Source organism: Pollicipes pollicipes, unplaced genomic scaffold (genome assembly GCF_011947565.3).
Source record: "Pollicipes pollicipes isolate AB1234 unplaced genomic scaffold, Ppol_2.1 Scaffold_4881;HRSCAF=5763_pilon_pilon_pilon, whole genome shotgun sequence".
Taxonomy (NCBI): domain Eukaryota; kingdom Metazoa; phylum Arthropoda; class Thecostraca; order Pollicipedomorpha; family Pollicipedidae; genus Pollicipes; species Pollicipes pollicipes.
The window spans coordinates 46,218,438-46,234,606 of NW_023596576.1; the positions used below are offsets into that span (position 1 = coordinate 46,218,438).

Sequence of the window (16,169 nt, forward strand, 5' to 3'; positions counted from 1 at the left end):
AGGTAAGTGACAGAGCCTCTTACACCAATTTGGGACCCCGGGGACAGCGCGTGAGGCCCGCACTGTCCCAGTATGTCGGCCAGAGACCGCCAATGCCGAACAGTGGGCGCAATGTCGGTCTGATACCTGGGGCTCATTTTCGAAGAAGGGGCAAGGCTGGGTCCGTTACTGCATTGGTCGGGGACCACTACAATAATAAGGAACCCCTGTGCTGTTCGGGGGCCCCAGTGGCTAGCATGGGTTCCGCGTCAACAAGGGGACCCGAGTCGATCAGGGGAACATTTGCTGAGCAGGGACAGGAACCGGACCCGAATGCCAGAGTGCCTCTCGCGCTGGCGGGGGCTCTCTGATAATAAAAGGAGGCATGATAACTCATTATACGAATTCACACTGGAACAATGCATGGGCCCTGTGTCGGTCTGGGCCCCCGGTATCGATCAGAAGGGTCTCCACGCTTTTCCAGCCAAGGGCCCATTTAGCCGATCTCAAGTGTCTACCAATGATGGGATCACCGATGACGATAATGGATCTTGTTGCGTCAATGAGGGCTTCTGTGTCGATCCGGAACCATATCTCCGGGTCGGGCAGACTCCCACGTCAGCAAAGGGATCGTTGCATGCTGTATCCCATCAAATGCCCCCGGATCGGCCGTGGGACCCCGCCCCAGTGTCGCCAGAATAGCAGCACGTAGGTACCCCACACTGGGACGGAATGGCCCTTCAGTTATTGATCAGCGACAATGATGCTCCCTGCAGTGTTCTTTCCATGGGGTCCCTTGCGAGCCAAAAAGTGGGTTCCATTAGTGTTCAATAGAGTAGATCGAATGGAGGCCGGACATGAAAAGCAGCCTATCTTCGCCTGAAGACGTTCACCCTCGTGTAGCATCATCTAGTGAAATCATGTTCATCAAGCAGTTTTGAGCCTGTGCTCTAGTAACCTTAGGAGCAAGAACGATGATGGCCGGGGTTGCAGGTTTCCTAACACCGAACAGTGGCCGCTGCTCATAATACCAGGTGGCGGGCGCCGAGCGTGCGTGAACGACCGTCGTGAAATAATTCTTCCGAAGTTTTTTTCGTTCAAAATGCATGCGTACCGTTCAAAGATCAAACCGAAGTGCCTTTTTTACTGTTATGAGTTTGAGAATGTGCTCTGAGCATACAAACAATTATAGCAACATGAAAAATAGAGATTCCACCCGTACTCTTTCAGTTCCACCATCAGATCCCAAGACCAGTTCACGGTGGTGTAAATGTTAATCCGTTCTTATCATCAATGTAAAAATATGCAGCTAAAATGATGCTCGTTTTACCTTTTTAACTTGGGAATCAATGCCCTAAAGCATTCAAAGATACTTATTTCTAATGCATCATTGTTTTCGTCCACCCGTTGGGCGCCGCCCAGTGTCAGCCTCGAGCCGACGCAGGGCAGCCTATGGAGACTGCAACGCCGGGAGTCGGGTTTTAGTTCTCCGTCGCTTAGTGTCACGGGGTACCCCCTCGCTAGAGAGGATTCACAGACCATCTTCATACTGTCGAAAAGTGCTTCTGCTGAATCCTGGTGAGCGAGTCTATGCTCGCATACGCCGAGAAGGTGAGCTTTTCTTTTCGGCTTGAAAATAGGTGTTCGCCGCGCGAACAAAGTGCGGGCAGCTTCTGCTCGCTCACTGTGTAGAAAGCGGCGGAAGGTTTTGAAGCGCAGCAGGATTAAACTCTCCTTTGGAGACGAACCCTCTCCAAAGTGTCACAGGCGACACTTCACGACCTCGTTCTACAGAATCTATAGAATCGCGAATGCTGTCATGTCACGAGATATGACAGTTCACGGTGACGCAGTTGTTCGGCCCGGGTTCGTTCGTTCGGTGTACATCACGCTGGGGTATATTTAGCTCACTGAAGCGCTAGTTCGAGGCATTCACTACTAGGGTGTTAATATTCTGTTAGTTCTCCCGACTGCAAACCGCCCGTGCTGCGTGGGCTCGAAGCATCGGCGCGACACGGGTCGCGGAGCGCTCGTGGGCTTATTTCACTGCGTGACCGAACTGAAAGCTTGACAGTGCAAGACAAAAACCGTTGCAATATTTGCACAAGTCGTAGTTCCGTGACGTACTATAGTTTTTAGTGTGAACAGTATAGCTTTCGTTCCAATTGGACCATTTGTCGCTGACGTACTCTGTGAGAACTTTGTGATGGTGTGCTCCAGAGACGCATGGGCGTCAAGGAAGAAGGAGCAAACTTATCTGCAAGCAGTTTGTGCGTGCAGCGATGCAGGATGAATCGCGCACATTTTTGGTGAAAATGGGGCAATGGCCTGTCTACTCTCTCCTACAGCTGATAAGCGTGCGTCTGTGGGTGGCTACTACAAAAGGTTTACGAAATGTATATTTACGAAATGTATTCACTTGGACAAGTAACACTAGCCGTAACACCGTACACCTCTACAGCATATGCAGATAGCGTCGATCAAAATGCGAGAGCGGCTTAGCGTGGTGTATGCAAATTATGTGTCACGTAGTCCTGCGGCGAAGCCAGCAATGTGCCAAACCGCAGTCGGAGAAAAGGCCAGAAACAATTCATCCAAGGCGCACAGCTGCAATTAGCATACCGTCTGCCCACTGGGTTCAAATCAGCGAACGTTCCGAATACAAATGTAACACTTCAAATGCTCGCTGCGGTCGCAATTTTGTTCCGCGCTTCAGAAGCCTCAGGGAAGCCGAACGCTGCTGCAATGCTTCTTGCATTTTCCGCACTTGCCCTCCAAACGAGTGCTGCACATTTGGGCAATGCCAGTAACTGATCCAAATTGATAGCGAGACCCAAGTGCTGGGGCCCGCGGGCCGGTCGTGGTGGCCTGAAAAGTGCAAAATCTCACTTGGGGGCGTTTTAAGCCACGCACGCGCTCCACACTTCTATCAAATCAAGGTATGCACATGTCTGGAATTGGCACTGTAGAAATCAGCCGCGTGCTTTCGAGTGACAACAGGACAGACGACCTTGAGTGTTGCCATCGATAAATCTGCTTCTGAATGTCATCATATCTATTCTGAATGTGATCTCCTGGATCGATGTGCTCCACGGTTGTCGTCGATCCGGTCTGAATGAGTTAATGCCGCGATGTTGGATGGCTTTACTGCGCCTGGCTGAAATAGTTACGTTTTAAACTGTCGATGGATTCGCGTTCTCGGTGACGTCCGCGTATACTCCTGACTGATATCCGACTAAGGCTTTTATGCGCGGCACACAGTCCTATCACGAACTATATGTCGAGGAACCAGTCATTCGCTAAATTTGTTTGATCACGATCCAGCCCACGGATCCAGCCGACAGATTTTTGCGAATTAGCTGCTTCTTATTATCTCAATTGTTTGTATGGCTTTGGCTGAATGGTAGGAGCGGTTTTGACGTACATATTTGGTGGCTCTCCTTGCTGATGCATTGAACACTGCATCATATTTGTTATAATACATTAACTCCCTCCTAAAGGGCTTTACCAATCACGACGACGGACGCACTGCCTCCATAACTAAAAATACGCATGCGCTCTTCGTCGCCCCTGTTTGCGAGTCATGGAGAGCAGCAATTTGGGCGACATCACCTCAGTCGCACTGCCATACCAAGGTGCATATCACACGTTTGGCCATCACTAAACGCTTTGCGTCATTGATTGGCCTCATTTTATCAGCTCCAGTCTCGTATGTGACTGCCTTATCGTGTTTGATCCACTTCTCTTGACATGCAAGTGTCACTGAAAGTCGATGCTGCTGCTCTCGGTCTGTTTCAATGATTGCGAAGGCTTCGCCAGCGCTCTCATCTCGCTTTCGCAGACGTCGACGCATGTATGCATACGGGCAGATACGACCACCGGTTCGTCCCATTCTAGACGCCTTCATGGGCACGGTAAATCCGCGAGTTCCCAAATCAAACGGGTAAATCCACGGGTCCAGTGTAGAAATGATGCATATTCACGCACAGAAAGAGAGAGGAAGAGAAAGCTAGAGGGAGAGCAGAGAGGGTGAGAGAGATAGGAAGAGGGAGAGGGAAGAGAGAGAGAGAGAGGAGAGAGGAGAGAGAGAGAGAGAGAGAGAGAGAGGAAGAGAGAGAGAGAGAAGAGGGAGAGAGAGAGAGAGAGAGAGAGAGTGAGAGAGAGAGAGAGAGAGAGAGAGAGGGGATGGAGGGAGAGTGAGAAGGAGAGAGATATAGAGAGGGAAAGAGATAGAGAGTGGGAAGGAGAAAGAGGGAGAGAGAGAAAGAAAGGGAGGGAGAGGGAGAGTGGAGAGGGGGAGAGAGGGGGAGAGGAAGAGAGAGTGAGAGAGAAGAAAAAAAGAAAGAGAGAGAGAGAGGGAGAGAGAGAGAGAGAGAGGGAGGGGGAGAGAGAGAGAGAGAGAGAGAGAGAGAGAAAAGAGAGAGAGAGAGAGAGAGAGAGAGAGAGAGAGAGAGAGAGAGAGAGAGAGAGAGAGAGAGAGAGAGAGAGAGAGAGAGAGAGAGAGAGAGAGAGAGAGAGAGAGAGAGAGAGAGAGAGAGAGAGAGAGAGAGAGAGAGAGAGAGAGAGAGAGGGGAGAGAGAGAGGACCATCAGCGGTTACGCCGGCTCTGCTCAAGTCGGGGGCTGGGCTGGCGTTGCTCGGGTCCATCGTTGTGTCGGCATAATAAAGCCCGTCGCTACGCTGGATCTAGCGACGCCGACCACTCCGCAGGCTCTGGTGAGACTGGTAGCTGCACTGGTCCCGATGGTGTCTGTCGTCACCTATGCCTCTGGTGAGATTGACCTCGCGGGATGGCTTTCGCGAGATCGAGGGCCACCACAGTCAGTCTTCGCTGGCCATGCTGGCCTACCGTTGCGCTGGCTCTGCTGACCCTACCGCTGCGCCGGCTACATTGAGCCCAAATACTTTGTCTTAGACGTGGATTGGATCTCGTTAGGTGTGATCTGATCGTCTGTCAAGGATGGTTTTGACCTAGTGGGGCCAAAGATGCGTGGACCTAGCTGGTTTTGACCCAGTGAGGCCAAAAGATGCGTGGGCCTAACGAGGATATAAACCACATATTTCCTTGTAAATAGAGCAGCATAATTTACTGACATTCGAGCTATATACTCTTTACATGTAAAAAGGACTTAGCTTTGCCCTACGTTAGAGGCCATGTGTGTTCCGATATAAGACACGACCTGTATGTAACTACAGGGCATGTCCTATTCGTGGGTATACGCTTTGTGTATTGCGAGTTGCGAGCTCTGTCCTGGGATAACCTGCCCTAAATAATTGGAACAGGGTGAAGGAAATGTTATCTCATGTACGCAATGCCTCCTTCGCCTCACGGGTACCGATCGGGGTCAAACTGACCTCCCCCCCCCCCCCCCCCCCAGTATTGTTAACACGAGGGAATCAGGCTGGGGGGCTTTTCCCAATGTGAATAATGCTACTCTCCCTAAATTACCGCGCGGAAGTGATTTCGCCAACTCGACACGGGGTTTTGAGGTCTTAATTTTTGTCAGTATACATTGTACGGAGTTGTAACACCCTAAGCGTACAAATACGTGTGCATGCTGATATTATGCCATTCGTGCCAAGCGGCCGCAACGTATAACGCACATAAACCTCCCAAAAAATCCCTTGTTACAGCTCCCTGAGTGCTTCATAGATTAACTGTTCGCCAATGAGAAAACGCTGTCTACAAATGCTATATTACCTGCTGATATAGGCTTCTCAGTTTCAGCACCATGTCTCTAGTGGATGTAAAGCTATTTCCGGAAAACTTCTGGGGTAATTTTTGGTATATAAGAACCAGGATCGTATACCTAGAAAGAGCCATGTGGGAACCACGAACTAAGCTCAAACCAAGATTGTGAAAGACCAGATGGGAAATGAAAACCACAATCCGATGTTGGCGAAAGAACCAACGAGAATCATGAATCAGTTCTTCTGCGTCCCATGTCCGCAGAGGAGCCAATGAGGCCCAGAAACCACGGGCGGGCGTTTCTCATCAAGCCCGTGGAAAATATGGTGCAGGGCTTATTTCAATCGCTGCTCAGCAGGTGGTCATGACGCACCAGCAATGAATGTCACGGCGTGACATTCACGACGATGCATCATTCATGGATTTCGCAACTATCCCGTGTGCAGCATTTCGTGGTGGCATTTCAGCCTGTGTTTGAACACGTCGCGCGGCATACTTGTAAACCGGACGGTAAAGCATTAAACAATGTGACAACTGCCAAACTGTAGTTTATTCATGAAGTAGCGCACCGTCGAACTAGACACCCATTCTGAAACGCATGCAAAGGATTCGTTCGCTGGCAACTAGCTATGCACAGCACGCAGCCTTAGGAGCAAGCGCAAGGGTACGCAGCATGCAGCAACGAGAGCGTGCCCGACCGCACGCAGCAAGCAGCCGCCATGCGAGCCAATACGGCATGCGACACCAACAACACGTGCACAACCACCAAGGCATGCACGCGCAACAGGTCATAATAATTAGGTGGTGCGATTAAGAGACCGCCTTTTCCGGTGGTGAAGCCGCGGACACGAAGCAGGCTGCGAGGGTTTCCGCCTCCGGTGGTAAAGCCGCGGACACGAGGCAGGCTGTGGGGGCTTCCGGCTCCGGTGGTGAAGCCGCAGACAAGAGGCAGGCTGCGGGGGTTTCCGGCTCCAGTGGTGAAGCCGCAGACACGGGGCCGGCTGCGAGAGTTTTCGGCTCCGGTGGTTAAGCCGCGGACACGAGGCCGGCTGCGAGGGTTCCCGGCCGAGTGGACCGTAGTCCGAGCGTCGTGGTCTGATGGCCCGCGGCTCATACAAAACAACGCGGCGGGGCACGTGGGCTCACCTGTACTTCTGATGCTGTGAAGGATTGTCAGCGGCCGGTCGCGGGGCTGAAATCTGGCTTCAGCTCAGCGGCTGAAATGCCCTGAAATGTGCAGTGAAATATGAAATATGCTCTGCATATGCCCTGAAAGGTAGAGCATCAAACCATTGGGTTATGTGCATGCAGTTAAGTTGCGACTTTCGGAGAAGGTTTGAGTGACCAACTGTATCGAATCATTTAGTGGAATTGTTTAAACTATAGAGTGATATTTTTTCCTGGCTCTTTACAGAAGGAATGTTGTCCCGGTTTCGTTTGCATAAAGGAGCAAAGGGTAACTAGAAACAAGCGTTTGGAAGCAGGCACATGTTTGATCCCTAACCTTAGGCCCTGTTCGGTTTAAAATTGCGGAAAAACATACAATCACAAAGAGAAAAACAAGAGCTCTGAAGGTTGAACTGCTCTACAATATAAACGAATTGATTTTAAGTTGTTTCTGACGGTGATTTGTTGCATTGTCCTTCTAAACAGTGCACCATTTTTACACATGCATTTATATTGGAATGCTTTTCGCATGCCTTTCCGAAATTTTCACGATTCCGTTTATGCCATTGACGACTAATCACACTTTGAACAATCACGATCAAACCAAACATTTGATTCAACCAACGAAAAGGCCGTTCCTTTCTTCCAGCTCCCGCCAATGGTTAGTGCTGCCGCCGGCTCATCGCTGTCAATTAGCGGCCTTTTCCGGCACAGTTCGTCCGAGCTGAACAGTGCGCTCGCCGTGCGTGATGATCACACGTTGCCCGCAGACGAGCCGCCCGAGAAACGAGCCGCCATCAAGGAGCGGCCAAATAGCCTTCGGCCGGACGCCAGCTTGCAGGAGGGTGCGCGTCGGCCCGTCTGCTCGGTCGCCCCGGATGCTGGCCGGCCATTGTTGGTCTATCCCGAGAGCGAGGCATCCGCGTCAGGCTGGCGCGGCGCGCTGCAGACGCTGGAGATCAGGCAGGCCGCGCACGGAGGCCCCGGATTGGCGGGAATCCGACCCGGCTCCGGCTGTCGGCAACAGACCTCATGCATTAGCCAGACACGCGGATGCGCTGACCTATAACAGGCGCACGATTACGGAATGAGCATCGCAGTAACAAAGGTATCACCTTTTGAACCGCGGCACGCCATCGTAGCTTAAACTGTGAGTCTTACTCTTTCGATGAAAAGGTGATTAACTGAACTTCCCGTAAGCGATGCCATCAAGACACGTAATTTTCGGAACGCATCGATGCTGCACAACGCCGTTCGTTCCATTTCAGGAAGCACGCTGCCCGACAACATCAGCGTGAGCAAAAGCTGCTCAGCCGCCGGTGGCCATGTTGTCAGTACAAGCGGATGCCGAGGCGTCTCGCCTCAGATGATGATCGGCAGGAGCCCCGAGCGGAGACGGCGTCACCAATTATAAGGAAGAGCCCCGAGCGGAGACGGCGTCACCAATTATAAGGAAGAGCCCCGAGCGGAGACGGCGTCACCAGTTATAAGGAAGAGCCCTGGGCGCAGACGGTGTCAACGGTGATAGGGAAGAGCCCTGGGCGCAGACGGTGTCAATGGTGATAGGAAAGAGCCCCGAGCGGAGACGGCGTCACCAGTTGTAAGGAAGAGCCCTGGGCGGGGACGGTGTTAACCGTGGTAGGGAAGAGCCCTGGGCGGAGACGGCGTCACCAGTTGTAAGGAAGAGCCCTGGGCGGGGACGGTGTTAACCGTGGTAGGGAAGAGCCCTGGGCGGAGACGGCGTCACCAGTTGTAAGGAAGAGCCCTGGGCGGGGACGGTGTTAACCGTGGTAGGGAAGAGCCCTGGGCGGAGACGGCGTCACCAGTTATAAGGAAGAGCCCTGGGCGGGGACGGTGTTAACCGTGGTAGGGAAGAGCCCTGGGCGGAGACGGCGTCACCAGTTATAAGGAAGAGCCCTGGGCGGAGACGGCGTCACCAGTTATAAGGAAGAGCCCTGGGCGCAGACGGTGTCAACGGTGATAGGGAAGAGCCCTGGGCGCAGACGGTGTCAATGGTGATAGGAAAGAGCCCCGAGCGGAGACGGCGTCACCAGTTGTAAGGAAGAGCCCTGGGCGGGGACGGTGTTAACCGTGGTAGGGAAGAGCCCTGGGCGGAGACGGCGTCACCAGTTGTAAGGAAGAGCCCTGGGCGGGGACGGTGTTAACCGTGGTAGGGAAGAGCCCCGGGCGGAGACGGTGTTAACCGTGGTCGGGAAGAACCCTGGGCGGAGACGGCGTCACCAGTTATGAGGAAGAGCCCTGGGCGGGGACGGCGTCACCAATTCTACGGTAGAGCCCTGGGCGGGGACGGTGTTAACCGTGGTAGGGAAGAGCCCCGGGCGGAGACGGTGTCACCAATTCTACGGTAGAGCCCTGGGCGGGGACGGCGTCGCAGGTAGGACGAGGTCCAGGCCCACAATTGACATCGTGGGTCATCGTGGGCCATTTCTTCCATGCGGCACGTGACAAGAATGGACCTAAGATGATATGTATCCGATCCAAGCCGCCTTCGCCCCCCGTCCCCTCTCGTCCGCCGATGTTACCGTCCCTGGTCCTGGGCCCTGACATGCTGCCTCGGACTGCCTGATCGGACCATGGTCCCTGCCAGGACCCAGTCCAGAACTAACAAACTTGATAGCCTTCACTTATGTAACTAGCGCACTGGCAGGTCTGCAGGTTAACGGCGTTCATTTTCTTTCGTAGTGCGCCATGTAGTATCACAATCACCGATGACATTGCTGCGGTCCCCTTTCGAAACTGGTTCGGACGAAAGTCTTGGTCAGTCAAGCCCGCCAGTCTGTCCGTCGTGACGTCACTCCATCATTTCGGCTCCCACAGATAATTCTGCACTAACTGTCGACACAGTCTAGGTTAAGGTCTTATTACTGGGTTTCAACGGCAGCGTTCGCGGGTCTCTGACATCTTTTTTATTAGAGGGAGCGTTCCACTCTTGAAGGACATTTTAAAAGAATACTTTCATTGGTTATACTCTAGAAACCTTTAATGTAGAGGATTAGTAATTTGTTTCACGAGCACAAGTAAGTGCAACTGCATCACAAACAGAATATCATAAACAAATTCAGTTTAGTTATTTTGTAGTCCAAAGGGTGAGTCACAGCCCAATCAGATGGCGGCTGATTCAGATCAAGATGTCCAGTTTTGAGATGAGAAGGCTCTTTTCTGTATTTTGAGGTTCCCTTTGTGAATCGGAAGGATTCTTTTTTATATATGAAACCCTTCTGCATGAGGAGGCCTGCGTTTGTGAAAAGGAGGTCATTTCCTTGGTTGGGAAACCCCCTGTATTGATCAGGAGGACTTTGTTCTGGATGAAGAAGCCGATTTGTATATGGAGGTCTTTTTAGACCTGTTTGCTCTCATTCGAAATGCTAAGACATAGCTATGAGGGCCTTCATTTAAATAAAAAGATACCATTTCTGAACCACTAATCCCAGTCGCGACTTAGAAAGCTTCTGCTGCAGATCAAACGACCATCTGCCAGGTGCAGACTTCCCATTTGTTGGATTGAGAAGCCCCTTTGTGAAAGAGCAGCCCCTGTTTTCGATCAGGACGTCTCTCCCAAGAATGAGGAGCTTTAGTTGCTAGATCACGAGGCTCCTTCATTAATGAGGATGCATTTTTTAATCAGGATCCCCTTTCCTGCAAAGGGTCAGAACTTGTATGGATTACTTTATTGGACCATTCGTAGACCAAGTTCAGGAGGTCCCTTTCTGGACCATGGGCTGTTTTCTCGAATCTGGCGACACATCGTGGGATCACGAAATCGGAGTTCCGTGCTGTGCGAACGATGCCGGGGTGTTTTGCCACTCATCACACTCCACGCGCTCTTTAGCACCTTCTTCCACCGACCTATGTTGAAGCACAGATGTGTCTGAATGTCTGTCACGGATGTGTTCTGGGCTTTCCAGGACGCGGTCATGGTTAAAGGGAGTGTTCCACATTGATATGGGGTTTTGAACTGAAATAGCCATCTTGAAGACGTTTCAGTGCTGCTCACGATCCTGCCCTTCTTAAGACATTCGCCCCTAAGGTTTCTTAGCTACAGGCCCGCGAAAATGGGGAGTGGTATATCGGGGAGAGCATTTCAAAATCACCCTGGCATTCATGACGTCATTATAACGTCATTCAAATCTTGCCATTCTATGAGCCACGTGACGATCAAGGCCAAAAAATATAATCGCCGAGGTGTTCATATCTGGCGTTCGTTAGCGCGATTTCCCGATATAACGGCCGTCAATGGACTGTCAATCAATGTTGTACTAGGTACGATAACGTGAACAAACCATTGTACATTGAGGAACGTATGTACTTAGCAGACAAATGTGTTGTCTAAAGTAGTCTTTACCACTTAGGAAGTATACCAATAGTTATAAGTGAGCTTTTTATCATATCTGATGCTTGCTTTCAATATCTCCAAATGTGAAACATTTCCTTTCAACGGCACGATTTTACTGGTCTGAAAACCACTAATGGTGCTATCCGGGTTCTGAAGGATGCCTTCAGGCCTGTGAGAACGCATCACCCATCTCTCTGCCTGTGATCTTTCGACGTGGGTGAATGTCACTGAAGAACTTCATCTGTCTGGCCCCGGCTACTTTGAGAGCCCCGAATACTGTCAGGATGAGAGGCTGCGGAACGTGTGAGCAGTGTGGTGGTGTGGTTACTTTGTCTACCCCGTGTTTCCGCGCTAGGGCGATGACTTTCAGACCGACATGGCTGTTATGGCTATCCCTTTCCAGCAGTACGCTTCTCTCAAGCTCTGGAGCAGTACGCTCGACAAAGCGCTAGAATCACTCCACAAAAGGTCCGGAGATGATCCAGCCGTTGTCGCTGACGGCACCTGTTTCTAACGGAAGTGTCCTTAGTTGGTCCCTTGACCTTTTTTCTTTTACCGAAGATCATCATTGGTGGGGCTGCCACGCCCGGCCCCTTGGTGCATCCTACAGTCGTCGCCAGCTTACCCCACTCTGCTGCCGTAATTTGGCTGACCTTGCGTTGTCCTCGTTTAGCCAGCGCGTTCGGGATTTCAGGCACAGGGTTCAGACCAGTTTCATCGATATTGAACACCCTGTGAGAGGGGTTCAGTCCAGGCTCTGATGTTGCGCGAGCGAGGTTGTCGTGAAATTTCCGCACATTGCTCCTGTCGGCAACTTCTAGCCTTGCCAAACTGCACTCTTGGCCTTTTCTGAGCGAACTTTTTGGATGTCGTTTCAGAAAGTCAGTCACCGAGTCCGGGTCAGCAAGCTTTTTCTGGTGATTGAGGAGGTGCTTTATTTTCTGTCTTTCGACATATTCGCAAGCAGTACTGGCCAACGCCTCTCTCTCGTTACGCCGTAACATATGGTAGACGGGTGCGCAACTGCGCACAAACACGCTGCTTCAATTCCACCTGAAAACTGTTGCACATCACTGTCTTTTTGACGCAGAAAAGAAGGTCGTTTGGTTTTAACGAGCCGTCATCTTTTAGGCAATCCCTAAGGGCGGGGCGGGGCAACCCAAACCTGCTACAAGCGTGCCGTAATTTCAGGTTCCTATGTCCACCTTGTACAGCATTCTTCATGGGTTTTGGGCCCCAAGAAGTTCCCGGTCAGAAGTTTGGGCGAAGCTTCAGCGCATTCTGGAAAAGAAAGCGATGTAGGCAAGGAGAGCCACGTGTAGCAGCAGATTTCTAACCTCTTGCGTGCTGGTTTTACTGGTGACGACCTCGCTGGCGCCAGTCCTTCTCGCGAGTTAGGCAAAGAGAAATCTTGTCAGTCTGTAGCTTCTACTTGCATTCACCAAAAATCACACCACGCCACAATGTCCACAACCGACAGCAGTCCTGCATCGTCGCGTCTGTAAGCGTAATGGCATGCATGTTAACAAACGGTCAGCCTTATGTACTACCTCCAACAGAAACGAGTCTTAGTCACGTGTTACGGAAATGATCTGATGACTGACCAATAGGAGGCGATTAAGACATGGTGCGATAGTCGGTTTAAGCAATCACAAAGTGTTACCTTGTAATCCCAGAGTTAGATCATGCAACAGATTGTGGATGAGGGGCTGAGGGCGAATTTTTAAAGGAAGTAGCAAAGCTTTACGGATGGGATGCATAGTTAAGGTTCCGACGAAACAGATGGCACGTGGTGAGCGATATCTTTCCCAGGCGGGTTAATGTCTTCAGGTGCTTTTCTCGTCCTAGAGACTTCGGAGGGTTCTAGAGAGCACACATCTTAAGACATCTTGGGGTCTTTGGGATTCTGGAGATCTTCATTACCGTGAAATATAGCTTTGGTGTACTACAATACAACCAATAAGTAATTTTAGAAGTGTTTGCACCTCATTTCTAATAATTATCATCTCTCTGGGTAGCACCGTTCATGGTCGGGTAGCCCCGCCAAAGTAGGCGGTGCTAACCAAAATGCACACCTGCAACAGAAGACTGTATATAGCGCTATTACCAACCACGCCATTTACGCTCCTTGGTGCGCAAATCTAGCGCGAATGCCAAAACCTCAGAAAAATAATCAGATTTTGTGACTCGATTCTACCCTGTCCACTTTTGTGAGCGAAAAGTTCTCCGCTTTCAATATCAGTATGTGCAGAGGTGAAGTTCGCTGCATTTTAACTCCACATTCCGATTAAACTAGGACATCCCGGTGGCCCACCTCCTCTTCGGCGACCGGGTCGAAGTGGGCTGTCATGTGTTAATGTGCAACACTAAAGATTCTTGCTTTTGAGATGGGTGGTACTTCTCGAAGGGCAGGGTTACCTCTCCCCCTCTGAATTGTCCTTTCGATAACTACCAAACTTGAAATTATCGAAGATAATTGACCAATGGTCGTGCCAGGGGCAGGGCGATGAAATGGCATTTAAGTCAGAAAGACAATAAGTCATTAATTTTCGTGGAGTTAGAAGGGAGGTAGCAAAGGATCTTTTGTGCATGGCCCTCGGTAGCAAAACAGCCATCCACGCCCGTCTTTGGGATTGTTCACCATGCAAACAGATGGACTCAAGCGTGGCTGTGCTATGCAGACAGATTTGTGAACGATCTGGACAGACGATGGGGTGGTCAGAACACATGTCAGGAGTGCTGACATGGAGCAAAGGAACAAAATGATTGGATCGCGTTCGCAGAATCGTGTGTCAATCACTCTGGAACGGCGTTGGACTGAGACTTATATACAAAGATGTCACGTCTTAGCCAGGATTTTACCCAAGATGGGGTCAAATTGGGGCATACCGCGCAGAAGGCCTTTTCAGCCAAGGGGCTACAGGGACCCTGTTGTTCCATCCAGGCAACCTTTTCAGGATAAGGAGGCTATTTTTATGGTTTGAGGGCTCGTATGCTTTACAAGCTTTGCGGGCGTCTTAAGCAGTCAAAACGTACGGAGACCTCCGGCAGCCAGAGACCCCTACCATCTCCAGGTGGACCACATCCTCAAAAGTCTCACCCGTTTTGGCTGCACCACTGCCAAGCCCTTCAACCATCCCTGGGTTCCTGATCAGCCCAGCATGTTAAAGAATTCCAGGCTTCGTCATGGTTTTAGAATGCTTGCTCACGCTCGGCCCACCGTTTACCGATCTCGCTGGCCATCTGTGGTGGGTTTTTTGCTGAATGCTTGGGCTCTTCCACAAAACAGAAACGTTGATTGAGTCTCGAAGTCTACCGTTTCTTACCACCAGCAGAATTGCCGACATATTGAAAATGGGCCTCGTGTTTGTCTACTTCCAAAGTCAACTCGCGACGATTTGGATGTTAGTTCAAGCTGCTTTTCTAAGCAGCGTGATATCCGTGGGAATAACCGCTGCCGCTTTGTTTGCGAAGGCTGCAGGTCGACCTCCCGATGGCCTTTCGATTGCCCCATTGCGTACAGGCTAAGAGCACTTTTGGGCTTCGCTGTCTCCATCTCCCGTTGAGGTCCCTCGGACTGCGCTGCGGTCTGTCTGCGAGGTTAGCGACACTGGAGTTCATCTGATCGCTTGATCCATCGCTCCAAGCGCAGGCGGGAGTCGCTTTTTCATGAGTGGGGACGCTGAAAAAATGCTGCCGGTATGCCAATAGTCTGACAGTGCAAGTAAATAATGGTAAAATGTGGGGGGCTGAATGGAAGGTAACAAATAAGGCATCCTGATGGACGAAAGGTGGGGACGCAGCCTGTTTCACAGCCTGGTGACAGTAGCGGCTGTGGCTCCGCCTTGCGGCAAGTCGTGGCATAATGTGTGCACATGCGCTTCCATACTTAATAACAGGCAGTGTAGGGGCTTCCTTACAACTCCCAGCGAACCTACGTAGGGAGCAGGGCCTTCAAATCCGTTCGTGTTAGGCAAGCGCGCAGCCGGGGGCTTGGGAAGGGGGACCGATGATAGTGATAGGCGCCGCTTAAAAATCGCCAGATACGGCCCATTTGTTAGTGAAGGCACGTTATTCTAAGATATTGCGCATAAATATGTGCATGCATATTAATATATATACATATCACATGCTTACTATCTATAACTGGAATAGCGGACAGACCTTGCCGCGAGATCAAGTCTGCTTGATGTTTGTAGTCACTAAACTGAAAAAGAATGCACTTAAATGACGGAATAAAATAAATCACCTGCGCTCTTCATTTTACAATTGCTTAGTGGAGCTCTTTTTAAACCAATTGAACTCACAAGTTTTCTTCCACAAGCTTTCAAACAAATCATGTTTGTCTGGATATAATAAACATTCAGTCAGAATCGATTTGTGATTCAAATTACGTAATGTAGGTTTGAGCATGTGCGCTCACATATCTTATCGACAAAAACCTCGACGCCAGGCTTTGCAGTCTCCGTAGGCCGCGCATCGCCGGCCTCGTGGGTAAAACTAGACCGTGGCCAACACGTGGACGAAAATGATGTGCTTGAAAGAATAGTCTTTGAACGCTCGAGGATACAAAATTGTAGGTTTGGAAGATATTCAGGGCGAAAACTAAGCCTCTGTGGTCTTTACAGCACCATGAATTGGTGCTAGGATCTGGTATTGGAATTTGGAGCAGAAGGGTAAAATATTTGTTTTTGCTATTGCTTTGACTGTTAATGTATCCAGAGGACATCCTCAAAGCTGTAGGGGAAAACGCTTCGCTCAGTGTCATCTTTGAACCGTATGGGTTAATTTCGAAAGACATTTAGAAACATGATTTTATGTTGTTACACGCACGGCGCCCGCCGCCTGGCGTCACCTGTAGTGGTCAACGCCTGCGGTTTTACGAAAACCACAACACAGGCCACCGCTCCCCGAGATTGCGGACTTGTCATTGACACTTTACGACGCACTCAACTGCTGAGGCTATATGGCGTCGCCTGC

At 50.7% G+C, this 16,169-nt stretch overlaps 1 protein-coding gene across 1 annotated transcript in view; it reads right to left on the reverse strand.

The window, feature by feature from the left end:
- Window positions 1-7,735: 7,735 nt before the first annotated feature.
- The window catches only part of LOC119100471 (short transient receptor potential channel 3), a 31,449-nt gene continuing 23,015 nt past the window's right edge, over window positions 7,736-16,169 (reverse strand). The window contains exon 8 of the mRNA XM_037223563.1: window positions 7,736-7,849. Coding sequence (XP_037079458.1) covers window positions 7,736-7,849 — 114 coding nt within the window. The remainder of the gene's footprint in view (window positions 7,850-16,169) is intronic.